This window comes from Phyllobates terribilis, unplaced genomic scaffold (genome assembly GCF_046119375.1).
Source record: "Phyllobates terribilis strain yellow unplaced genomic scaffold, ASM4611937v1 Scaffold_4__5_contigs__length_816908805, whole genome shotgun sequence".
Classification (NCBI taxonomy): domain Eukaryota; kingdom Metazoa; phylum Chordata; class Amphibia; order Anura; family Dendrobatidae; genus Phyllobates; species Phyllobates terribilis.
The window spans coordinates 742,414,820-742,441,447 of record NW_027362764.1 but is presented as its reverse complement, the minus strand read 5'-3'; the positions used below and the strand labels follow the sequence as shown (position 1 = coordinate 742,441,447).

Below are 26,628 nucleotides of genomic sequence, written 5' to 3'. Positions count from 1 at the left end.
GTTATTTATTAACTATTTTGTGTGACATATCTCTCTGATTTAAGGGCATGAAAATTCAAAATTTGAAAATTGCGAAATTTTCAAAATTTTCGCCAAATTTCCATTTTTTTCACAAATAAACGCAAGTGATATCGAAGAAATTTTACCACAATCATGAAGTACAATATGTCACGAAAAAACAGTCTCAGAATCAGGGGGATCCGTTGAAGCGTTCCAGAGTAATTACCTCATAAAGTGACAGTGGTCAGAATTGAAAAAATTGGCCCGATCATTAACGTGCAAACCACCCTTGGGTTGTAAAGGGGTTAATACTGAGCAGAATTAGTTTCAGCCTATTGGTTCGGCCCTCCACAAAAGTCACGGTCTCTCATGTGGCCCCTCTGGAAAATTAATTGCCCACCCCTGCTTTAAAGGGGTTGTCAACATTTGGGTAAAAAAAAAAAAAAATTCTTACTTAAATGTATTTATTTTGGGCTAAAAATAATTTTTGCAATTCTGTTTCGTTAAAAAATGTTGCCTTCTATATCCTCTGTGTGTTGGACTGCAGAATGATTTAACTAAGAATCTGTCAGCGAGCTCCTCTCAGCTGATTTAGGACCACGTCACAGTTGAACGTACAGAGAAACAAAGACCTTGTAAAAGCCAAACTGTGCAAAATGTTTAAATGAAACTGAATGGCAAAAATGATTTTTAGAACCAAATATATGCAAGTAAAAAACACAAACCCTCAATGGTGGATATCCCTCTAATGCAGGGAGTCGAGATATGGCATATCCTATGTTACTGACACAGGAACGCCCCTTTACATACGGTCTATACAGGATCCCGCCCGGCACTTTTGGCCCAGTGGGCACAGACTATGCCCTCACCCAGGGGCCAATAAGGAACAGACAATGGCTTACTGTATGTACGGAGAAATGTCCGCTTCTGTCCACTTCTCTCTCATACCAAACAGGGTCTTAAACCTCTCCTGAGTGTCTTCGGGCAGATCCTCTGTCTTCAGGAGAAAGATGGTCTCAGGTCGGGAGGTTCGGTCCACCAAGGCAAGTCCCTAAGGGAAACGCAGGCTTGAAAGAGGGGAACTAAAGTTTGCAAATTTTTTAAAACTAAGTAAGTTTTCATATAATCTTGAATGAAAATCTCCATCCGTTCTGTGTCTGCAGCTCCTATGCAGATCTGTGCGTCTCCATGGTTACAGACCACAAACTCTGTAGTCTGATCCGGCAATCATGCTTCCTTCCGTTTCCTTTTTTTTTTTTTTGCTAACCTATCTTTACTATTAATTAAACAGACCTGATGAAACTGGAGTACTTATTCTACATGGCTATTCTGACATGTCGTTTCAGAGTCAGCACACCTGCCTTGTCAGGGACAAGAGATCTCTTATGCAACTTGGCTGTGTAATCGGATTTCACAAAATGAACAGATCTCTTAGCCCTGATGACGCTTCTGTACTTACGCTGAAAATCCATGTGCTGTATAATTGGACTTCACAATGCATTCTGACATGGATTGTCAAGGTAAGTACACCAGTTTCATCAGGTCCAAGGGCTCTATCTAAATAATATATGTAGTTTGGATCATGAAAACTGGTTACAAATCCTATGTGTAATACAACGACGGACTAGGAGGCTCCAGATGAGGGGCTTACCCTCAGCTGATCCAGCCGGGCCGTCATTCCCTCGGGGACGCTCTGCTGCCAAACTGCCTGAAACTCTGACAGGTTGAACTTCACCGCGTTCTGCAGCAGCATCTGGGCGGTCGCTCGGCAGATCTGGTCCTCATCTAATGCAAAGAACGCTTCTTCTGGAAAAAATAAATATAAAAAAAAATTAGAATTATTATTTATTCACAGGATAGGTGATAAGTGTATAATAATCGCTGGGACCCCCGTTACTGGGCCTGTGTGACCACCAGAATGGATGGTCTGAAATGGAATTTAAAAAAAAAAAAACACCGGGGGGGCCACCTTAATTATTTTTTTTATGCAATGAGTCTACCTGATAACATTTCATGTTCTGTGTGATATAATAAAACAAAGTCATTTCTTTGAGCTGCAGCCCTGTATGTCGGGTCACTGTCCTTAAAAGGGGTATTTCCATCTCTAAGATCCAATCCCAATGTGTAGTAGGTGTAATAATATTATTATTATTATTATTATTAGCAAATACCTCCAATTAGAAATGTAGTATAGTTCTTCTGATACGCTATGTCTCTTTCCTCATGTGAAGGCATTGCAGGACCTTTGGTATCCATGCATGTGACCACTGATACAGTGACAGTTAGCTAACTGCTATTGGTCGTAACCATGGATACCTAAGATCCTGCAATGTCCTGCACATGAGGAAAGAGACATAGTGAATCAGAAGAACTATACTACATTTCTAATTGGAGGTATTTGCTAACATTATTATTACTACTACATATTGGGATAGGATCTTAGAAATGGGAATACCCCTTTAATGTAAGCTCAGAAATAAAGCCAGAATCCCTCCCAGCAAATAATGGCAGTGATACACAGCGGGACTGGCTTCTAAGAACGGAGACGGATTTATACTATATACTGCAGCACTGGTAAAATGAATGGCGCCATTAGAGACTACAACTCGTCTTCTTACAGCCATCTCAGCGGAAAAATGAAAAAGAAAATTTATTAGAAGAAAAGGAATGTAAAAAACCAAAGTGCAAAAAGGGGGGAAAAAAAAAAAACATCAGGTCAGGAAGGGGTGAAACCAGCAACACACCAAGCCTTGCTAATAATGCATTTACTGCACCATTAGAGGGGTGTTCTCCAGTTTCTAAGTCATCTCCTATTCAAAGGATCGGGGGAGAACTTTCTGATCGCTGTGGTTCGACCACCGTGGCCCCCACCGATCACAAGAACCACGGCGGAATGGAGCGGAGGTCAATCATGCGAACTGTTTCTCCATTCATTCAACTAAGAGTGTCGCAGATCAGCCAAGTGCAGAGCTCAGCAATCGCCATCGCTCCCAGTCTTCAGAGCACTGATCAGTAGGAGCCAAGGCAGTCGGACCTCAAAACGTTATCTTCTATATAATGGATAACTTTCTGATCGCTGGGGATCTGACTGCTGTAGCCCCGACCGATCCTCTGAAGACCTCCCGGCTGAATGGGGAGATGGTCGATCATGCGCAATACATCTCCATTCATTCTAATAGGATCGCTGAAGATCAGCCGACCGCTGGTTCTCAGGATCAGCAGGGGCCACGGTGGTCAGACCCCAGTAATCAGAAATGTATCTTCTATACAGTGGATGGGGGGGGGATAACTTTTAAACTTCAGAATCCCCCTGTAAGTTGTGTAATGACGCTCAGTGTTACAGATGCTGCTTCTCAATATTGGGAAAGTACAGGAAGAGAAAAGGTCAACAAATCTTACCGTCTTCAGAAAACCTTCTCCCGAAACACTCTAAGCAGTGCTCAATCATCTCTCTAAGAAAAGAAAAAAGGGATTACGGGACACATAACTGGACAAGAACATTAAAATAATCATGCGCTCAAATCACACTATAGAAGAACATTTTCTTGGTCTCCTGCAGCAGAATCAGGAGACATTGAAATCCTTCTCTGAAGAATATGGGGGATATAGTTTCATGCCAATTGACTGGATCAGAGCCGGTCCGAGACTATAGACCTCCTTCAAAATGTGAAGCTGAAACAGGACATCTGGCTCAGCAGGTGGTCCAGCTTCCAAAGTGAGAAAAGCTCACACCTCCAGAAGCCTAGCTGCTACCAAGGCCTTCCTACCAGGATGAACCCCTGCTGGGAGCCCAAGGTGCTTTAAGGCTTCAAAAGGTTCCCCCCCAGACGGACAGGAGCCGACATTTCATAAGAAATTATGAAGCGATTGTAAGTCCTAGCCATATGCCGCTTATATTTTCGGGTACGGGACGAAAGCCTGCCTGGGTCTCGATGTGTTCTACAGGGCTGTGGAGTTGGAGTCGGAGCCCATTTTGGTGGAGTCGGAGTCTGTATAAAATGGACCAACGCCGACTTGCACAATATATAATAAATTGGGTACAGTAGTTCAATGCAGTTTGTAGGGAATATTTTTTCATAAGCATTTGGGAAAGTTATGAAATGTCTGTCCTATTCCTGATCTAAGGGTGTAGACTTTTAGCAGAGATGAATCTGTGCTACAGTAAATTTATCACTTAAACATGAGCCATGTATGAGGGAGTCGGTGTCATGGAAATTAAGGAGTCGGAGGTTTGGCTTACCGACTCCACAGCCCTGGTGTTCTAGCAGACAAGGGTGGGGAGATGCGTAGAACGGCTAGTAGAAGCCAGGCAGCAAAGCAGAGTTTGGTCTCCAAGTGTAACAGGGGGGCTCGGCCGGATCCGAAACCTCCTCCCTGTTCCGTTGAGAAGTTATGATCCATCATAGGTTTTAGAGTTTCAGCTACCAGAGCCCAGGGGGAAGGAAGCTGGGGCCATCAAGGGGGGCGGGAAAGGGAGTGACCGACCAAGGGGTTAATTGCTCGTGTGAGGCTTGGATCTTGGTTCACTTCTAAGGGAGGTCACACCGTGTATCGTGTTGAAAGAAACAGGGCTGTAGAGTCAGTAAACCAAACCTCCGACTGAGTTGTGGAATAAATGAATCAACCATCAACACGTGAGTGCCGGGATTTGCTTATCCTAGAAACATTGTTTTCCACGTGCACCACCCTAGCTATATGGAGTGCTGACTATATTCTCTTGATACAAACCTCCGACTCAGACTCCTCAATTTCCATGACCCCAACTCCGACTCCCTCATACATGGCTCATGTTTAAGTGATAAATTTACTGTAGCACAGATTCATCTCAGCTAAAAGTCTAGACCCTTAGATCAGGAATAGGACAGACATTTATAGGACATTTCATAACTTTCCCAAATTCTTATGAAAAAATATTCCCCACAAACTGCATTGAACTACTGTACCCAATTGTAGTCGGTACATTTTATACCAACACCACAGCCCTGTAAACAGCTGGCACCCCCACACTTCTCATGTGGCTGCTAGTACCAAGGCCTAACATCAAGCCGGTAACTGGCTTGTGTATCCTTTGCTTATACTTATTGTACTACCACATGTATATGTTTAACCCTTGTGTATATAGTGTATTGTCTAGTGTGACCTTAAGGCAATTAAACATCCAATTTAACCTTGGGCTGATCTCGATCCACAAATTCACAAGTCCGTGTTCTGGTTTTAACGTCACATGCTACCAGGATAGGTTTCTGGCTTGATATAATCCCATTAACGGACTGGGTTCAAATCTAATGAGGAACTGGTGTTGGTCCTAAAGGGGCTGGCAAGGCTCTGTTTCATTATTTAGATGCTTCTGTCTTTGGGCGTCCATTACTCCCACACTACAAAATAAAGGGAAGTCAACAGGTCCCATGGGGACTAACCGAAGGCCCCTCAGTCCCACCATCTTTGTACTCCCATGTGGCACAAACCGTAATTCTTGCTATATACTGCAATAGTGAAGTTCTGCAGCATATGGTAGAAGCAATTGCAGGATTTATTTTCCCCACATTGAATTTTTTTTTTTCCTTCGTTTTCCAGTTGATCATATGGTAAAATGAATGGTGTCAATCACAACTACAACCCGTCCCACAAGAGAAACATCCTAATACGGCCACGTCGACAAAGAAATAAAACAAAAAAAGTTATGGCTCGCAGAAGAGAAGAAAAAATGTAAGAGCAAAAATGGAAATTAGCCACAACGGGAAGGGGTTAAGGGGAATGTTGGAGCCAATGTGATTTTTTTTTCACTAGGCATCTTCAGTCCTAATTAAAGGGGGATGTCCAATACCTGAAAAGCCCCTTAGATCTAAGCCCTAAACACTTTTGGGATTTGCTTTATTGTAAAATTCTCTACCATTCTCCCTATATCTGTCATTTTTTTTCTTTACTTTCTATGATGTTTCGTTGGATGATTATAGCCCTGCAGCCACCTCCCCGCAGCTTCTATCACCTCGTGAAACAGCGCGACTTCAGGGGGCAGCGCTGCAGTCACTTACCCTGCTTCTATCACCATCCCCTGATGATATTCTTATAGGTATCGGACCACCCCTTTAACAAAAAGTTTTTGGTTTAATGAAAAGGGGTCATGAACAGCCAACTAACTCCTCTATATTAGCTCATCGTGGCCTTTATAATTTCCATTAGACAGACTAAAGTCGTATTCACATCTCCATGTTGCTTGGTCCGAGTACAGAGCGGCCGCGAGTCTACTGAGCCATATATGAGGCAGTTGAGTGCAGGTCAGAAGACCAGTGGACCAGTCCGAAAATTCACAGAGATGTGAATACAGCTACAGCAGCCATCCCCTTCACGGACGCATAATTGTAATTGACCCCAATGGGCTCATTCATACTGAACAGTCAAGATGTTAAATCTCTTACTCCGGCTCCAGAATTCGAAGTTCTTCAAGACAAACTTTCAGAGGCACTCGGCTGAAGGACCACGACTCGGAGTCCATTAGCTGAGTGATGTGGCTCAGGAGCTTCATTTCATAATCAAAGTCCAAAAGTCTCCAAAACCCTAAAAAAATAAAATAATAATCAGGATAAGAACTAAAAGGAGCAGTGTCCATACGGCCTCATCATTAATCGGGCAGCGAACGTCACCTTTAATATTACAGGCGTGGATGACTTTCAGGTGGTCCATTAACTCTTCAGAGCTTGCTTGGATCTGGTTCAATAAGTCCTCTGTGGTATACTGAAACCGAAGACAGAAGCAAGACATTATTTGATATATATATTAGTGTCCCGCCTATCCATTATATCACTTCTCTCCTATGTAGGACCTGGACAAGCTCGGATGCATTGGAGTACTTAGGGTCCCGTTCAAACATCCAAATTTTCTGCAACAGAACGGCGGTAAATCTGCAACTAAATTCTTGTTTCGGGTAGATTTTGGTGCAGATTTGACCCCAGGTAATCACTGTCATAGCAGAAATCCAGAGAGGAACAACAGAGAATAAATAGTCATGCTGTGAATACAAGATTAATATCTGCATCGTGTGGACCAGATATGGCCAAATCTCATCCACTTTGCTGATACTAAATTGTTACCAAGGCATAGGAAGCCTCAGGAACATCCTGGATGGTCACAGGTTAGGATGTCAAAGTCTCAGTGAGAAGAAAAGGAAGCAGGTCGCCCTTCCAAAATCAGAATACATCTGCAGCTGTGATGAGCAGCTCGGGACTTTTCTCAAGGAGTTTTGAAGGAATAATAGGTCTTATAAGTCACACTTCCAGGTTATATGACGTGCAGCCAAATCTACGTAGATGGCAACTTATCCCTGCGAACTAACCTCAGTCTCCTATAAAGGCCAAGAGGACACGATTTGGGGCCTGCAACAGTGAAGGACTGTGAAAACCAGACAACTCCATTTTTGGATTTTCCTGGTTTTGTAAAAACAGTATGGATACCGGCTGTGTTGTACAGGCCGCACTTAGCTAGCTGTACATGGATGGATGCAGGCTCCAATTGCTACCGTTTCGAAACTAAGGCTATGTGCCCACGAAGCAGAAATGCTCCGGATTTTTCCTGAGTGTTTAAGCATCTCCCTGGCAGAAAAAATGCATGCGGATTGTACATGTTGATTGTACATGCCTTTTTCCCGCCAGGTAGAAGCGTTTGTCAAGCGTTCTTCACATGCATTTCCGCATGCGGGTTATCAAGAGCTTTCCAAGCGATTTTAGCATCACTTGGAAAGTGCTTGTCAACTTGGTCACACTATATAAATCCATGCAAACGGCATGGATTTATATAGTGTGATCAAGTTACGATGCTGCAAATGCAGCATCAATAGTAAAAAAAAAGAATAAAAAAAAAAAAAAAACATTATACTCACCTTCCGATGGCCCCCGGTCTCCTCTACGGTGCGTCCGGTGTCTTCGGCGGCTTGCGATGCTCTAAAAAGGACTTCCCATGACGTCATTTAGTCATGTAACAGGTCATGCGACCGCCGACATCCGTGGTCGCGTGACCTGTCACATGACTAAATGATGTCATGGAAGGTCCTTTTACCACCGCGAGCAGCCGAAGAGCCAGCAGCACCGCTGGGAGCAGACAGGGGGCCATCAGAAGGTAAGTATATGTTTATTTTTTATTTTAATTCTTTTTTAACTATAGGTATTATGGTACCTGGGTCTGGAGGAGGGTCTCCTCTTCTCCAGACCTGGGTACCATCAGTGCATTGAACCGCATATATGCAGATGTTATGTGGTTCAATGCAAGTCAATGGCGGCGATTTCGCGAAATAATTGGTAGTGCTGCAGATTTTTCCGCAATGATAATCCGCAGCGGAAATTTCTGCAGCATGTGCACAGCACATGCGGATTATCATTGGGAAACATGGCAGACAACATGCGCTTTTAATGCATTTTCGCGGCGGAAATGCAGCCGCAGAAACGCATTAAATCCGCATTGTGGGCACGCAGCCTTACAGTGATTTTTGTTTTCAGAAAACCCCTGTCCCATAGCTGTGCATTGCTCCCCCTCCTGGGTCCAGGAGTTTCCGTTGCTGCTCCTGGCTTTCATTATTTTTTTGCGGTGCTGATGTCACGTTGACAGCGCTGCAGCCAATCAATGAGCTCAGCGGCACACGCAGTCTATTTAAACAGAGCTGACTGGCTTCATGACCATCAGCGCTGCAGACAATAGACACCAGGAGCAGCAGAGATGGACCTGGGACGGGTGAGTAAGGCGGTTTGTTTGCTTTTTAAAACAAACTGCAGCTGGGGGAGAAGAGATTTTCTGAAACCGGAAACCTCTTTAAATGCCGGTGTTGTTTTTTAGTCTGTTCTGATTCCCTACTCCCCCTCCCCAGGACACAGGGCGCACAAAGTAACGAACATCTTTTGGGCGCTTAAATAAGTCATCGATGGAAAAAGAAAAGCTGATAAAGCTCTCAGAAGAAGGAGAATATTGTGAGACGTGCGTGGACGACTTAAGTGCTGCGGAGGAGTGAGACGGCCGCTACCAGGTCATCAGGCAACGTCTCCACTGTGTCTGGTTATGTACGGGTGATGAGTGTTTCCGGTGATTCTGGCTAGGATCAGTATAAGTAATATTCCTTTAGATTTGCTTTACTTACTTTAGAGATATCTAACACCGGGGTCACACGATTACGCAAATCCAATTTTATTGGATGCGGTGAAAAAAAAAAAAAAAAAAGTTTCTCCATCTTCTCCAGTCAGTTAGTCCGTGACAATCGGACCGTACTTGGATGTTATTAGAATACGGTCCGATGTATACCATGGACCCAAAGACATGAATGAGTGAGAGATATTCGATTATCGGAGGCAAATCGTGCACGTTGCGAGGGAGAAAGATAAAATCGGACATGTGCACGGCCTCAGTGAATAACATTGGGTCACACTTGGACTAAAACTTCAGTGGTCTGCACGAGCCCTATTAGTGACATTACTATGTAATAGCTGCAGCCCTGACAAACAGCTAAAAAAATATAAAGGGAACACTTAAACAACAGAATACAACTCCAAGTAAATCAAACTTCTGTGAAATCAAACTGTCCACTTAGGAAGCAACACTAATTGACAATCAATTTCACATGCTGTTGTGCAAATGGAATAGACAATAGATGGAAATTATTGGCAATTATCAAGACAAGGAGTGGTTCTGCAGGTGGGGACCACACACCACATCTCAGTACCAATGCTTTCTGGCTGATGTTTTCATCACTTTTGAATGTTGGTTGTGCTTTCACACTCGTGGTAGCATGAGACGGACTCTACAACCCACAGAAGTTGCTCAGGTAGTGCAGCTCATCCAGGAGCCACTGGCGCCCTGTGCTCTTCACAGATGAAAGCAGGTTCACACTGAGCACATGTGACAGACGTGACAGAGTCTGGAGATGCCGTGGAGAGCGATCTGCTGCCTGCAACATCCTTCAGCATGACCGGTTTAGCAGTGGGTCAGTAATGGTGTGGGGCTGCAATTCTTTGGAGGGCCGCTCAGCCTTCCATGTGCTCGCCAGAGGTAGCCTGACTGCCATTAGGTACCGAGATGAGATCCTCAGACCCCTTGTGAGACCATATGCTGGTGCGGTTGGCCCTGGGTTCCTCCTAATGCAGGACAATGCCAGACCTCATGTGGCTGGAGTGTGTCAGCAGATCCTGCAAGATGAAGGCATTGAAGCTATGGACTGGCCCGCCCATTCCCCAGACCTGAATCCGATTGAGCACATCTGGGACATCATGTCTCGCTCCATCCACCAACGTCACGTTGCACCACAGACTGTCCAGGAGTTGGCGGATGCTTTAGTCCAGGTCTGGGAGGAGATCTCACAGGAGACCATCCGCAACCTCATCAGGAGCATGCCCAGGCATTGTAGGGAGGTCATACAGGCACGTGGAGGCCACACACAATACTCAGCCTCATTTTGACTTGTTTTAAGAACATTACATGAAAGTTGGATCAGCCTGTAGTGTGTTTTTCCACTTTAATTTTGGGGGTGACTCCAAATCCAGGCCTCCATTGGTTAATAAATTTGATTTCCATTGATGATTTTTGTGTGATTTTGTTTTGCCATATAAAAAATACTCCAGATGGGACCTTGCTGTCTCCAATGTAATGAATTACTCCTGTTAAGTTATTATGGGAATTTTTGACTAAACTGTGAATCTATTTGTCTGAGAATGTATTGAATATTAACAAAGAGAATCTCTAGAGATATATATCTATACACACAGGGTGGTCCAAAAGTAGGTGGACAGAAAGTGTAATAAGGTCATGAAGGGGGGGATTTATCAAACATGGTGTAAAGAGAAACTGGCTCATTTGCCCTTATCAACCAATCAAATTTCACTTTTCGTTCCTCACAGAATCTGGAAAATGAAAGGTGGAATCTGATTGGTTGCTAAGGGCAACTGAGCCAGTTTCACAGATCTAGTTTTCACAGATAGATCTCCCCCAAATCTGTTTTCTTTTCAGATAATTCAGATAACACATAATGGCAAATAATTTAAATACAGATCAAAGAAAATGGATTTTAACCGAGTATTGGAAATCTCAAAATGCTGAAACCATTAGAGCAAATTGGGTTGAAACATTTGGTACTCAAGCCCCAAAGAGACCAACCATTTACCGCATTCGTGACAAATTCAATGCCACTGGCTCAATCCTTAATGCTCCAAAAACTGCTCGACCCAAAACAGTCTGTACAGAAGATAATAAACAACTTGTTGCTGAAACATTTGTTCAGAGTCCAAAAAAGTCCACCAGAAGAGCCTCTATGGAATTGGGAATTTCACGAGCTTCTATCATGTGAATCCTGAAATCTATTGGGTGGAAAGCTTATCGTCCACGTCTAATTCATGGTTTATTGGAGGATGATCCAGACAGGCGGCTGCAATTTAGTGAGATTATGCTTAACGAAATTGAAGATAATCCAGTAATTTTAGATAACATTATGTGGAGTGATGAAGCTTCTTTCAAATTATCCAGCCATATTAACAGACATAATTGTATTTAGGAGACCCCGAGACTGCTGTATACACATCACATAGGCGACCCCGAGACTGCTGTAAATATATTTCACATAGGAGACATGAGACTGCTGTATATATAGCACAAAGGATCAGAGTCAACCAGACACTGGAGAAAGAGGGATATTGCAGGCTGCAGTCCGCCATGTGACCGCAGGAGCCAACTCAGCTCAAACCGACTGTCGCTGCACAGCTACAATGGTGGAAGCGGGACAAGTGAGCAGAGCTCTAACTCCCCCCACAGAGATCGTAGTGACACTGACTTAATCCAGCCTTGTGTGCGCCGTGGTGGCGTTCAGTACTGAATGCTGCGTGTGTGTTACAGAAAAATTAAAGGGCTGGTGTCCGGTCAGATGGTCGGTCCTGGAGCTTCCATAGCCCTGTTTTGAGCTTGTGTGTTGGGCAGCATTCACAGCCATTCTGGGCCACTAGTTGGACGCCCCATCCTATAGCCCCTTCCTCACTGCCAGACCGTCTTCCGTTTTTTGCTTACCATTGATGTATTTGCCTCTTGTTCGTTCTCTGGTCCTTCATAGACATTTTCTAACAAAAGTTTCTTTAACCTCTTCAGTTTGGGTCTGCACCTCCTCAGCTCCCAGTAATGATTGGAAAATCCTGCAATCTGTAAGACATTGTTAGATGATGGCAAAAAGAAGTGCAAAAAAAAAGAAAGAAAATGGGGTGGCACCATAATCTGTAACATAAGTGACAACGGGGAACTGCTCAAATAGTAGGGGCAATAACTGGGATATTATCTGAAGTCTGGGCAATGAAACCAGTTAGGTCTTTATTACCTCTATGATGTATAAACCGGGAAACATTCAACTAAAAGCTGCGACACATCACGCTGTATAGGAAAACTGTGACACTGTCCGTGTCTTTTTCTGCATAAAACAGCTCTTTTGGACTCTGTCAGATGATTGGAGCCCCACAGTTTTCATAGTGTCAGAAACACGATCTGATCACTTCCTTCTCTAGTTCCATACACCACGCCGCGCAAGGGGGCTGCGCGGGGACGCCACGCCACGCAAGGGGGCTGCGCGGGGACGCCACGCCACGCAAGGGGGCTGCGCGGGGACGCCACGCAAGGGGGCTGCGCGGGGACGCCACGCCACGCAAGGGGGCTGCGCGGGGACATCATACTGTGTAAGGGGACTGCGTGGGGACATTGTGATTTATTATTAGGTAGTCCGCCTCATTCACCCTAACAAACTAGGACCCTGAGCAATTTCTAGTGCCTAGTAATAGCCATAGCTATCATACCAGTTACTACTTCAAAACCTTCTTCTGAAACGTGGATGGACCGAAAGCCGAGTGAGAGTAATAGATGAAGCAGCACTACAGGGAAAGTGACCACCGGTGATACGTGAAAGGCTCCTAAGTGTAATGTTCATATTATACTTATCCGATACAAGGAGCTGATGCCGCCGATGTGCCCGGGCAGTACCTCGCAGGAAGCGATGCTCAGGGGCAGCAGATCATTCGGCAGGAGCTCCGGAGTTTTACCATCTGGGATAAATAGCAATAAATTGGATGTATCGGCGATCTTCAGGTCATAGGTTTTGTTCTGACTGCACAGGACGGCGTGGTCGCCTTTGTCACCTCGAATCACAAGGCTGAAAGGGAGGAAAAAAAGACGCATTAAGTGACCGGAATATGGATGAGAAACTGAACGTAAAGCGTATAAATCTGATGAGATTACATATATACATTACAGAATTAAAATGGCTTTACGGATATTTATTATCATCATCTTTACATACAACACTTCTGTCTAGAGAAAATTGTTCACTTTTTATGCCTCTTTCTGGGAGGGAGAATTGTGACGTTTATGAGACTTAAACAGGTATTCCCATCTCCAAGATCCTATCCCAATATGCAGTCGGTGTAATAATAATATTAGCAAATAGCTCCAATTAGAAATGTAGTATAGTTCTTCTGATTCGCTATGTCTCATTCCTCATGCGCAGGGCATTGCAGGATCTTAGGTATCCATGGTTAAAATCAATAGCAACTAGCTGTCACTGTATGGCTGTGTGCCCACTATGCGTTTTTTAAGAGTTTCCGCAGCAGCAATTCCGCTGCAGAAACGCTTAAAAAACACTTGGTAGAAGGTCTGCCATGTTCCCCAATGATAATCCGCATGTGCTGTGCACATGCTGCGGAAATTTCCGCTGCGGATTATCATTGCGGAAAAATCCGCAGCACTACCAATTATTTTGCGTAATCGCGGGGTTTTCGCCGCCATTGACTTGCATTGAATCGCTTAATATACTCATGACTACATGTGCACATGCGGATGTTAAGCGATTAAATGTGCAGATGGTACCCGGATTTGGAGAAGAGGAGACTCTCCTCCAGACCTGGGTACCATAGTACCTGTAAAAAAAAAAAAAAAAGAAAAGAATTATGATAAAACACTAAATTACTCACCGGTAATGTGTTTTTCCTGAACCCATGACAGCACCTACAACGAGAGAGGGGATCCGCCCTTTCAGGACAGGAAACCTACAGAATAAAAGGGCAGCACCTCTCCACCACCTCAGTTGTTTACAGAGCATGAGAGGACACTGCTTAATAGTTATATATCCCATGATTTTTCCCTCTACACACTACGTGAATCAAACACCATGAAGGAAAAGAAGTGATCAACTTCTACCAGTGATGGGAGGGAATATAAGGGTGCTGTCATGGGTTCAGGAAAAACACATTACCGGTAAGTAATTTAGTGTTATCCTATCACCCATGACAGCACCTACAACGAGAGATTTACAGAGAAAAAAATTCAAAAGTTAGGGTGGGACCACAGCCTGTAGAACAGTTTTCCTAAAGGAAAGGACAGCAGAAGATCCCAGATCAAGCCTATAGTGTCTATAGAAGGTGCAAGGTGAAGACTGAATCGCAACCTTACATAATGCTTGATGGGGACATCCGCTTTCTTATTGTTCTGCCATGGATTCCCCGGATTAGCACAGAAAGTAGGGTGCACAATTTCCTGACTTTTATGGAAACTGGAAGCTATCTTTGGAAGATAAAGTAGCTCCGGAACCGGCCCATCTTCTAGGATCTGTATAAACAAAGGATTAACCGAAAAAGCTTGAATGTCACTAACTTACCATGCTGAAGTCAGGGCTACCGGGACAATAGTCTTTATTGTGAAGACTCTGAATCCATGGGTTCAAGCGAAGGCTTGTTACAGCCATAAGCACTGGATTCACATCCCAGGGTGCCATCTTTGGACTGAAAATGGGCCTAGATCCAAAACTCACTTTCACATTCCTTGCTTATTCAATGCAGGTTGGACACTGTTCCAGTTGTCTACGGATAAAAAGGTCCACTTGTAATTCTCTTCCTCTTTATATGAGGTGCTGTTAAAGATAAAAAGGTGAGACTTCGCCATCTGAACTGATTAGACATAAGTGTCATTAGGGATCTTGGCCGGGTTCCTCCATAATGGTTTATGCAAGATAAAGCTACTCTGTTGTATGACCAGACCTTTACATGGAGACCATGTATAGATGAATGGAGCTTCCTTATACAGTGCCTACAAGTAGTATTCAACCCCCTGCAGATTTAGCTGGTTGACACATGCGGAATTAACTTGGCATTGTGACATTTTTACTGTAGATCAGCCTGGAAGTGGGAAATGCACTGCAGTAAATTTTTTTTTTTGTTTGTTTTTTTTAAAACGTTAAAAGTTAATTCAGAGTGTCATTTATTATTCAACCCCTCAAACCACAAGAATTCTGTTTGGTCCCCCTAAAGTATTAAGAAGTAGTTCAGGCACCAAGAATAATGAGCTTCACATGTGTGGATTAAAGATCTCTTTTGCCAGCCTTTTCTGACTATTTAAGACCCTCCCCAAACTTGTGAACAGCACTCAGACATGGTCAACATGGGAAAGACAAAGGAGCATTCCAAGGCCATCAGAGACAAGATCGTGAAGGGTCACAAGGCTGGCAAGGGGTACAAAACCCTTTCCAAAGAGATGGGCCTACCTGTCTCCACTGTTGGGAGCATCATCCGTAAGTGGAAGGCTTATGGAACTACTGTTAGCCTTCCACGGCCTGGACAGCCTTTGAAAGTGTCCTCCCGTGCCGAGGCCAGGCTTGTCCGAAGAGTCAAGGCTAACCCAAGGACAACAAGGAAGGAGCTCCGGGAAGATCTCATGGCAGTGGGGACATTGGTTTCAGTCAATACCATAAGTAACATACTCCACCGCAATGGGCTCCGTTAGAGATGAGCCTGTATGGTACCTTTACTTTCAAAGCGTCATGTCAAGGCTCATCTACAGTTTGCTCATGATCACTTGGAGGACTCCGAGACAGACTGGTTCAAGGTTCTATGGTCTGATGAGACCAAGATCGAGATCTTTGGTGCCAACCACACACGTGACGTTTGGAGACTGGATGGCACTGCATACGACCCCAAGAATACCATCCCTACAGTCAAGCATGGTGGTGGCAGCATCATGCTGTGGGGTTGTTTCTCAGCCAAGGGGCCTGGCCATCTGGTCCGCATCCATGGGAAGATGGATAGCACGGCCTACCTGGAGATTTTGGCCAAGAACCTCCGCTCCTCCATCAAGGATCTTAAGATGGGTCGTAATTTCATCTTCCAACAAGACAACGACCCAAAGCACACAGCCAAGAAAACCAAGGCCTGGTTCAAGAGGGAAAAAGTCAAGGTGTTGGAGTGGCCTAGTCAGTCTCCTGACCTTAACCCAATTGAAAACTTGTGGAAGGAGCTCAAGAATAAAGTCCACATGAGACACCCAAAGAACCTAGATAACTTGGAGAAGATCTGCATGGAGGAGTGGGCCAAGATAACTCCACAGACCTGTGCCGGCCTGATCAGGTCTTATAAAAGACGATTATTAGCTGTAATTGCAAACATGGGTTATTCCACAAAATATTAAACATAGGGGTTGTATAATAATTGACCCACACTTTTATGTTTAAAATTTTATAAAATTCAACTGAGCAACATAACTTTTTGGTTTGTAAGATTTATGCTTCTGTACATAAAACCTACTCTCGTTTGCAGTTTGAAGGCTCTAACTTATTTGCATCTTATCAAACCAGCTAAATCTGCAGGGGGTTGAATACTACTTGTAGGCACTGTATACTGCCTAAAGCTTCTTTAGGTTAGAGGAACCGGGTCTTTAGAGGCAGCCACCGGGTGTGTACCCGTGACCATGCTACTACTGGAATGTAGGAGATTAGAGTTATTAACAGCAATATTGCCTTGTTCAGAGTTGTGGCCAGACGGCTTATTAATTTTGACATATAGCAGGACTCCTTATTCTACCTTGGGAGACCACAACGCTTCCTCCCTGCCCAGTGAGTTCTGCAGCGCTCGATGGGTCTGCCCATAAACATTAATGTTTCTGGTCTTCTGTGCAACCTGTAAAAAGCAATAAAACTGCGCTCGATTGGACAAAACCCACAATGGCTGTATGAGCACTACATGATGCCTCCTACCTTTAAGAGTGAAACCCCACAAGGTTTATTATTAACCTGCAAAACTAAGGAAGCACTCTTCTTGTCACCTGCTTCCAATCGGCATTCCACCGAGCACCAGCCAGGAATACTGCTACCCTCTGTCACAAAATAGAGGCTAGGATATTTTTCCCCCTGAATTCGGTAAGCTTACCATGCACAGTTTACAGTCGCTGAACTTGGTTTTGTCAGACAAACTTAGTTGTGGAACCAGTACCTTTACAAAGAGGGACTATGAGGCACAGACACCCTATAAAAGCATTACAAGGCACAGGGGCACCCTGAAGCACTGAGAGACACTATGAGGCCCCATTAGGTACTAAAAGGCACTATGATATGCTATGAATCACTATGATATGTTATGCTATGATGTGCCAGGAGGCAGGCGCATGAGGCTATGATGTGCCAGGAGGCAGGCGCATGAGGCTATGATGTGCCAGGAGGCACGCGCATGAGGCTATGATGTGCCAGGAGGCAGGCGCATGAGGTTATGATGTACCAATATGTGCTATAAAGCGCTATGCTATGACGCACTATGATGTGCCATGAGGCGAGTCACTATGATGTGCTATGAAGTACTATGATGTGCCATGAGGCGCTGTGAGGCACTATGATGTGCTATAAAGCGCTATGCTATGACGCACTATGATGTGCCATGAGGCGCTGTGAGGCACTATGATGTGCTATAAAGCGCTATGCTATGACGCACTATGATGTGCCATGAGGCGCTGTGAGGCACTATGATGTGCTATAAAGCGCTATGCTATGAGGCACTATGCTATGATGTGCCATGAGGCACTACGATGTGCTATAAAGCAATATGCTATGAGGCACTATGCTATGATGTGCCATGAGGCGCTATGAAGCACTATGCGGTATTAAGATGTGGCATGAGGCGCTATGAGGCACTATGATGTGATATAAAGAGCTATGATGTGCTCTTTGTGAAGCACAAAGAGGCTTTATAAGGCACTGTGAGGCACTGCGCTCAGATGTTTATTTAAAAGAGTAATCCATCTGAATGAAGGATAAACCTTTCCTTTGGGTGGTAAATCTCAATTGTCAAACTAGCCCCACCCGAAGGAGCCAACTGATGAGACGCAGCTGGACAGCAGACCTTCACAGAGACCATGTGCTGTATTAACACCATGTGCCGTCCTATGGATGGAGTAAACAGACTGGAGGACAACAGTAAAACCCTCAGTGTTAGTTTAACATTTACTGAGCAGATTGAGGCTCATTTTTGTGGTAAATTCTGAAGGCCAATCATGAGGCTCTGTGCGGCCCAGACATGTGGCTAACTTTAGCCTAGAGGTCTAAGGTCCAGCTTCCGTCCTGAAGCCAAATTTAAAGCACGATGCCCTTGGCCCAGATGGGGTCTTACAGAGCACACACACCCATTTTTCAGTTTTGCGCTAACATCCTTCAGCCTTTCCTAGTAACCATAACAAGGAAAGGGCCCCATAAACAAGGTAAACATTCACAAAAATCACTCACCACCAGCTGTACAGATTCGGAGGCTGGAATGAGTCACAGGCCTGTTCCTCTCCATCCGTCCATGCCTGAGCAATATTGGGGTGGTCAATCCCAGGCAGGGGCGCCTCCAATAGTGCGCCGATCAAAGCTGGAGCTGCTGCCCCCAGGCAGGGGCGCAGCTCAACAGGTGCTCCCATTGATGCATGGAGCTGGAGCTGCTGATCCCAGACAGGGGCGCAGGTCCACAGCAGCTTCTCCACTGATGCACGGAGCTGGAGCTGCTGATCCCAGACAGGTGTGCAGGTCCACAGCTGCTTCTCCACTGATGCACGGAACTGGAGCTGCCGACCCCAGATAGGGGCGCAGGTCCACAGCTGCTCTCTAACTGACGTGCAGAGCTGGAGCTGCCGACCCCAGATAGGGGTGCAGTTCCACAGCAGCTTCTCCACTGATGCACGGAGCTGGAGCTGCAGACCCCAGGCAGGGCGCCGCTCAGTCATATCCGGATCTTCAACAGGTAAGCCTGTTTAAGGTTCTTCCATTGGGAACCATCTTCTCTTCTTTCTTCTGCTGCCATATTAACAAGGTTCCCCCTCAAGGACAGGAAACCAACTGAGGTGGTGGAGAGTCGCCGCCCTTTTATTCTGTAGGTTTCCTGTCCTGGAAGGGCGGATCCCCTCTCTCGTTGTAGGTGCTGTCATGGGTGATAGGATAAAAATACATTATACTTACCTTCGGATGACCCCCGGTCTCCTCAGCGATCCGTCCTGGCTTCCCGACAGCTCGCGATGGTCTAAAAGGACCTGCCATGACGTCATTTAGTCATGTGACGGGTCACATGACCGCTGACATCATGGCAGGTCCTTTTACACAACCGCGAGACACCGGGAAGACCGGACGCATTGGATAAGGACACCGGGGGCCATCAGAAGGGTAGTATAATATTTATTTTTTACCATTCTTTTTCTATAACTTGGTCACACTATATAAATCCATGCTGTTTGCATGGATTTATATAGTGTGACCAAGTTGTCCAGCACTTTCCAAGTGATGCTAAAATCGCTTGGAAAGCACTTGTCAACCCGCATGCGAAATCGCGTGTGAAGAACTCTTCACATCCGCATGTCCCTGGCAGGAAAAACGCATGTACAATCCGCATGCACAATCTGCATGTGTTTTTTCTGCCAGGGAGATGCAGAAACGCTCAGGAAAAAATCCGGAGCATTTCTGCATCGTGGGCACTTAGCCTATCAGTGGTCAGTCCTGCAATGCCCTGCACATGAGGAAAGAGACATAGTTAATCAGAAGAACTATGCTACATTTCTAATATTATTATTATTACACCTACTACATATTGGGAATAGGATCTTGGAGATGGGAATACCCGTTTAACTCCTTGCCAACCGGGTGCTTTTTCCTTTTTCCTTACCTTCTTCCAAGAGTCATAAGTTCTTTTTTTATTTCTGCTCACATAGCTTGGGCTTGTTTTTGAGGAAAGAGTTATATTTACCATATGCTGTACTGAAAATTGGGGAAAAATATGTCTCTTCTCACCTCCCTCCCACCTCAATCTCCTTGCACAGAGTGTCATCCAGCTCCATCAGGCTGTAATCCCCGGACGTGAACGTCTCGCTGAACGTCAGACATTGCACGGTGCTGCGGAGATCCTCCACGCTCAGTTTGGCGATCTGCAGTGTGGCCTCCACTTCCTCTCGTGAGCGACTCATGATTGAAAACGTCTCTAAATTCTGAATAAAAAGTACATACAATAAAATGTCATTTATATATACGACCACACAAATATATTATATACGGTACTGTGCAAGAGTTTTAAGGCAGGTGTGGTTTGCTGCATTTTTCTTATGCAAATTTGAAGCTGTAAAACTACAGTACTAGCAAAAGCTATGAGATTTCAGAAATCTCGTGTACACACTTTTTTTTTCCCTGACTCAATTGGAAAATTGCTGCGTTTTTGCAAACTGCAGCGTGTCACTTCTTTCAGCGTTTTTTTCACCCACAGAAAGCAATGAGTACGTGCAAAAACACAGGTATCATAGACTGCATAGATTGTAGTCTGCAGTCCATTGCCTTAAGTGTATCATTGCTTAAGTGTAGAAATAAAAATTATACCCGAATTGGAACTGAAGGTAACTGGATACTTGGACACTGTAAACAATGTTTTTGTATGTTTTGACTCTCACCCCTATAGTCCTCCACCTTTTACAACCACCCCAATCCCTACATCTAGTAAGGAACAAGTCATCTCTCCCTCCATCCTCCCCATCCATCTCACCTCCTCCACAGATCTGTTCCTCAACATACAATCTTGTGTCTCCAAGCACAGTGACCTCATGCCCTCTCATGCTCCCACCTGCTAACACTTTCTCTGCTCATCCTCACTGCCGACGATATCTCTCCACATCCTGGTCCTCCTCGCCACATCCCAACAGTCACTTCCACCTCCTATCCACGTTCTCTCACCACTCTTCTAACCTTATACACATCCACCAGCCCCTGCTTTCCCAGTCCCACTAACAGGAGCTCTCTGGAACGCTCTCTCCTCCACTTAGACCTCTCATCTGCCTTCGACACAGTGGACCATTCCCTCTTACTACAGACTCTCATCTCTTAGCATCACGGACTTGGCCCTATCTTGGATCTCCCCATACCTAACACACCGGACATTCAGCGTCTCCCACTCACATACCACCTCCTCATCTCGCCCCCTATCTGTTGGTGTCTCCCAAGGTTCCGGCCTAGGACCCCTGCTCTTCTCCATCAACACCTTAGGCCTGGGACAGCTCATAGAGTGTCACGGCTTTCAGTACCACCTCTATGCTGACGACACACAGATCTACCTCTCTGCACCCAATATCTCCTCCCTACTAACCAAAATCCCACAATGTCTGTCCCCTATTTCATCCTTCTTCCCTGCTAGATTTCAGAAGCTTAACAAGGACAAAACAGAATTCACCATCTTTCCCCCATCTCATTTAAGTCCCCCAACAGACCTATCAATTAAAGTCAATGGCTGCTCCCTCTCCCCAGGCACACAAGCTCGCTGCCTCAGGGTAACCAAACTTCATATCCAAGACCTTTCCACTTCCTGCCGACTCCAGATCAAAAATATCTCCCGGATGCGCACATTTCTCAACCACGAATCTGCAAAAACACTAGTGCACGCCCTCATCATCTCCCGCCTCGACTACTGCAACCTCCTGCATTGTGACCTCCCTTCTAACACTCTCGCATCCCTCCAATCCATCCTAAACTCTGCTGCCTGACTAATCCACCTGTTCCTCCGCTATTCCCCGGCCTCTCCTCTCTGTCTATCCCTTCACTGGCTCCCCAGTACTCAGAGACTCCAGTTCAAGACCCTAACCATGGCATATAAAGCCATTCACAACCTGTCTCCTCCATATATCTGTGACCTAGTCTCTCGGTACTTACCCGCACGCAACCTCCGATCCTCACAAGATCTCCTTCTCTACTCCCCTCTAATCTCCTCTTCCCACAATCGCATACAAGATTTCTCCCGTGCATCCCCCCTACTCTGGAACTCTCTACCCCATCATATCAGACTCTCGCCTACTGTGGAAACCTTCAAAAGGAACCTGAAGACCCACCTCTTCAGACAAGCCTACAACCTGCAGTAACCACCGCCCCACCATACCGCTGCACGACCAGCTCTACCCTCACCTGCTGTATCCTCACCCATCCCTTGTAGACTGAGCCCTCGCAGGCAGGGTCCTCTCTCCTCCTGTACCAGTCAGCGACTTCTATTGTCTTAGATTATTATACTTGTTTTATTATGCATACCCCTTTTCATATGTAAAGTGCCATGGAATAAATGACGATATTATATAATAATAATAATAATAATAATAATATCAGGTATTGCATCATGGTTTTTTTTGGGGGGGCACTAAACTTTATCAACATGCACAAGAGACAAATGTATATGAGAAAAATGCAGCAAATACACAACAAAACCTGCTTTTTGCAAGCAGCTTCTTTACTGCCAAGAGAGCAGGTTTGCTGAGAAACACAGGCAGATACTTCTCCATCATGTAATACCATCAGGGGGGCGTCTGATTGGCTCCACATTTATTCTACAGCCGGACAACGGCCCCAAACATCAGCCAATGTCATTAAGAAGAACGAGGAGTCCTGGAAGTGCTGATCCGGCCCCACAGAGCCCTGATCTCACATCATCCCGTCTGACTGGCATTATATGAAGAGATCTCAGTCTGTGCATTTGTTGGCACCGGAGCCATTTTTCTGAAAACCATCGGATGTCCATCTGCACAGGCGTCACCATTTTTGTGAAGACTATTATGAGATGAGAGGGCGGCCTAGCGCGAACTTTACCGAGGCAGAACCAAAAACCCACCCCACAGTCCTGCCCCAATGCAAGAAGGATATTGTACCAAAACTTCTAATGCGAATTAGACAAGAACCCGGCTGCAGATTTCTTCCTTAAAGGTATCTATTAAATCAGTATAACAGCACCATTATAATAATAATCTTCATTTATATAGCGCCAACATATTCTGCATTATTCCATTATGGCCACACCTTTACTACACTAAATCGTGATGACAGGTTCCCTCTAATGATGGTCCGTAAGCACTTAATGTCTTAACTCATATCTGTGAACTCATTTAAAGGGAGTCTCTCACCCCCTTGCACTTATCTGACCTCTAATATGGGCATACAGGTGATAGAAATGTAAATCTACACCTACCTGTATGCCTCATATTCAAGGTCTTGTTGCTGTGAAATGTCTTTTTATTCAGTGAAATTTCTGATGGGGGACTGGAAGAAATCCCCACCTCCTGTGGTAATTATAATGTCCCCCTCCCCTGCATATCACAGTGCCCTGTGATGTGCAGTTGCAGCAGCCAAATCCAGGCACAGTGACATGCAGGGGGGCAGCACACGGCGCTTGGGGTGTGTGTGACATCAAGCTGTGTTGTGAGCTGTAGAACACGGTACATGGACGATATAACAGGAGCATATGATTTACTGCTTTACATAAATGTTTTAATAAGCAGTGAATTATAAGGAGCTGATTCGCTGCTACAAGTAAGAGCACAGAATACAATTAGCCTTATGGTAACACGGATTCGCAGCAGCAGGCACCAGACTTAATTCTGCTCAATATTAAGTAATAACAATTAATATAAAACAATAATGAGCAGAGTTAGGTGCGGCAGGTTGGCGCTTCCTCCACAACTCAGTGCCTCTCATGGGGCTCCTTGGAAAAATTAAATTGGTCAAGAGGGATCAGAAAGTAACGACCAGCGAAGGATCACGATCACATTCGCTTTTCTCATTTATTTATTTAATAAAAATGTATGTATGTATGTATAGAAAAATCCAAAATGGACGACCTCTTTATTGACGACCACAAATAGGGAGCATTGGGGACATTATATGATTGCACCAGCCGTCCAGTCATGACAAAGTTGTCGCAGTCACATTTTAGACAGGGGAGTCACGGTAACCAAGATGCATGCGGGTCACAATGATTGCAGGGAGGAAAACCGCATCTGACCGACTACAACTGTCACTAAACAAATGTGGAGAGTAGTCTGAGATAAGTGACCCCACAGTGCACCCCATATATACAACAAGCTTTACATTATATATATTTGATTGGTTGCTATGGGCTACTGAGACAGATATATATATATATAGCAGTTGCTCGTAGCAACCAATCAAATTACAGCTTTCACTTTCAAAGAGCCAGTTAAAAAAGACCTCGTTGGTTGCTATGGGCAACGGGTGGTTCTAAAGCTATGGCGGTGCGGGACATGACAGTGCACATACACACCGGACACTGGAGCGGTGACGCTTTCCCTCCGGTTTCGGCCTCACTTCTCCGCAGCTTGAGTTAATACGACAGCCACTACACGGCTCCGGCTGTCACACCGTTCTACTTTCCCGCCGGGATGACGTTCAGCTCCGCTCTAATTCTAGAGCAGAAACTTCCAGGTCATTCCTATGTCCCGCACAGAGGCGCCATTTTCTTGAAGCCTTTTTCTTCATACTGAGTTGTTTTATCCCGTTATACATGTTTTAGAGCGCATCATACACTGAATGATCCCTCACGCTAATTATCAATTGTTCTGAGGCTTCAAATTATTGTAATACGGCAGATTTACTAATACAATGAAGCCTATTTGTGGTGTAGAAGTAGACGTAGTTACTGACACAATATTTATGTGTCTGTAAAGAAGGGAAAGTTTCCCCGATGGGTGCATCCACAAGGTGCTTAGGTCAGCTCCAGGTTTTTGCGGTGCCTCTTCACTTTCGATTTTTTTTCACCCATACACAGTATGTTTTTCCCATAGCTCCACTATACCCAGTATGATGGCCCCACACCTCCCCTATACACATTATGATGGCCCACACCTCCCCTATGCACAGTATAATGGCCACACAGCTCCACTATACCCAGTATGATGGCCCCACACCTCCCCTATACACATTATGATGGCCCACACCTCCCCTATGTACAGTATAATGGCCACACAGCTCCCCTATACACAGTATGATGGCCCCACACCTCCCCTATACACATTATGATGGCCCACACCTCCCCTATGCACAGTATAATGGCCACACAGCTCCCCTATACACAGTATGATGGGCCCACTGCTCCCCTATACACATTATGATGGCCCCACACCTCCCCTATACACATTATGATGGCCCACACCTCCCCTATACACATTATGATGGCCCACAGCTCCCCTATACACAGTATAATGGCCACACAGCTCCCCTATACACATTATGATGGCCTCACACCTCCCCTATACACATTATGATGGCCTCACACCTCCCCTATACACATTATGATGGCCTCACACCTCCCCTATACACATTCTGATGGTCCACACCTCCCCTATACACAGTATAATGGCCACACAGCTCCCCTATGCATATTATGATGGCCCCACACCTCCCTTATACACAGTATGCTGGGCTCACAGCTCCCCTATACACAGTATGGTGGACCCACACCTTCTCTATACACAGTATGATGGGCCCACAGCTCCCCTATACACAGTATTATGGGCTCACAGGTCCCCTATACACAGTATGATGGCTCCACAGCTCCCATATACACAGTATGATGGACCCACAGCTCCCCTATACACAGTATTATGGGCTCACAGGTCCCCTATACACAGTATGATGGGCTCACAGCTCCCCTATACACAGTATGATGCACGTACAGCTCTCCTATACACAGTATGATGGGCTCACAGCTCCCCTATACACAGTATGATGGGCTCACAGCTCCCCTATACACAGTATGATGGGCCCACAGCTCCCCTATACACAGTATGATGGGCCCACAGCTCCCCTATACACAGTATGATGGGCCCACAGCTCCCCTATACACAGTATTATGGGCCCACAGCTCCCCTATACACAGTATTATGGGCTCACAGGTCCCCTATACACAGTATGATGGCTCCACAGCTCCCATATACACAGTATGATGGACCCACAGCTCCCCTATACACAGTATTATGGGCTCACAGGTGCCCTATACACAGTATGATGGGCTCACAGCTCCCCTATACACAGTATGATGCGCGTACAGCTCTCCTATACACAGTATGATGGGCTCACAGCTCCCCTATACACAGTATGATGGGCTCACAGCTCCCCTATACACAGTATGATGGGCCCACAGCTCCCCTATACACAGTATGATGGGCCCACAGCTCCCCTATACACAGTATGATGGGCCCACAGCTCCCCTATACACAGTATGATGGGCCCACAGCTCCCCTATACACAGTATTATGGGCTCACAGGTCCCCTATACACAGTATGATGGCTCCACAGCTCCCATATACACAGTATGATGGACCCACAGCTCCCCTATACACAGTATTATGGGCTCACAGGTCCCCTATACACAGTATGATGGGCTCACAGCTTCTATACACAGTATGATGGGCTCACAGCTCCCCTATACACAGTATGATGCACATACAGCTCCCCTATACACAGTATGATGGGCTCACAGCTCCCCTATACACAGTATGATGGGCTCACAGCTCCCCTATACACAGTATGATGCACATACTGCT

General features: G+C 45.3%; 1 protein-coding gene across 1 annotated transcript in view; it reads right to left on the bottom strand.

Annotated features, from left to right (window-relative positions):
* The window catches only part of DSCC1 (DNA replication and sister chromatid cohesion 1), a 35,665-nt gene extending 11,180 nt beyond the window's left edge, over window positions 1-24,485 (bottom strand). The window contains exons 1-9 of the mRNA XM_073676793.1: window positions 24,348-24,485; window positions 20,063-20,256; window positions 12,979-13,147; window positions 12,025-12,153; window positions 6,642-6,732; window positions 6,417-6,555; window positions 3,400-3,452; window positions 1,652-1,806; window positions 903-1,051 (exon numbers count right to left, since the gene is read on the bottom strand). Of these exons, the coding sequence (XP_073532894.1) occupies window positions 903-1,051; window positions 1,652-1,806; window positions 3,400-3,452; window positions 6,417-6,555; window positions 6,642-6,732; window positions 12,025-12,153; window positions 12,979-13,147; window positions 20,063-20,235 (1,058 nt within the window). The 5' untranslated portion in view covers window positions 20,236-20,256; window positions 24,348-24,485. The remainder of the gene's footprint in view (window positions 1-902; window positions 1,052-1,651; window positions 1,807-3,399; window positions 3,453-6,416; window positions 6,556-6,641; window positions 6,733-12,024; window positions 12,154-12,978; window positions 13,148-20,062; window positions 20,257-24,347) is intronic.
* Between the last annotated feature and the right edge of the window lie 2,143 nt (window positions 24,486-26,628).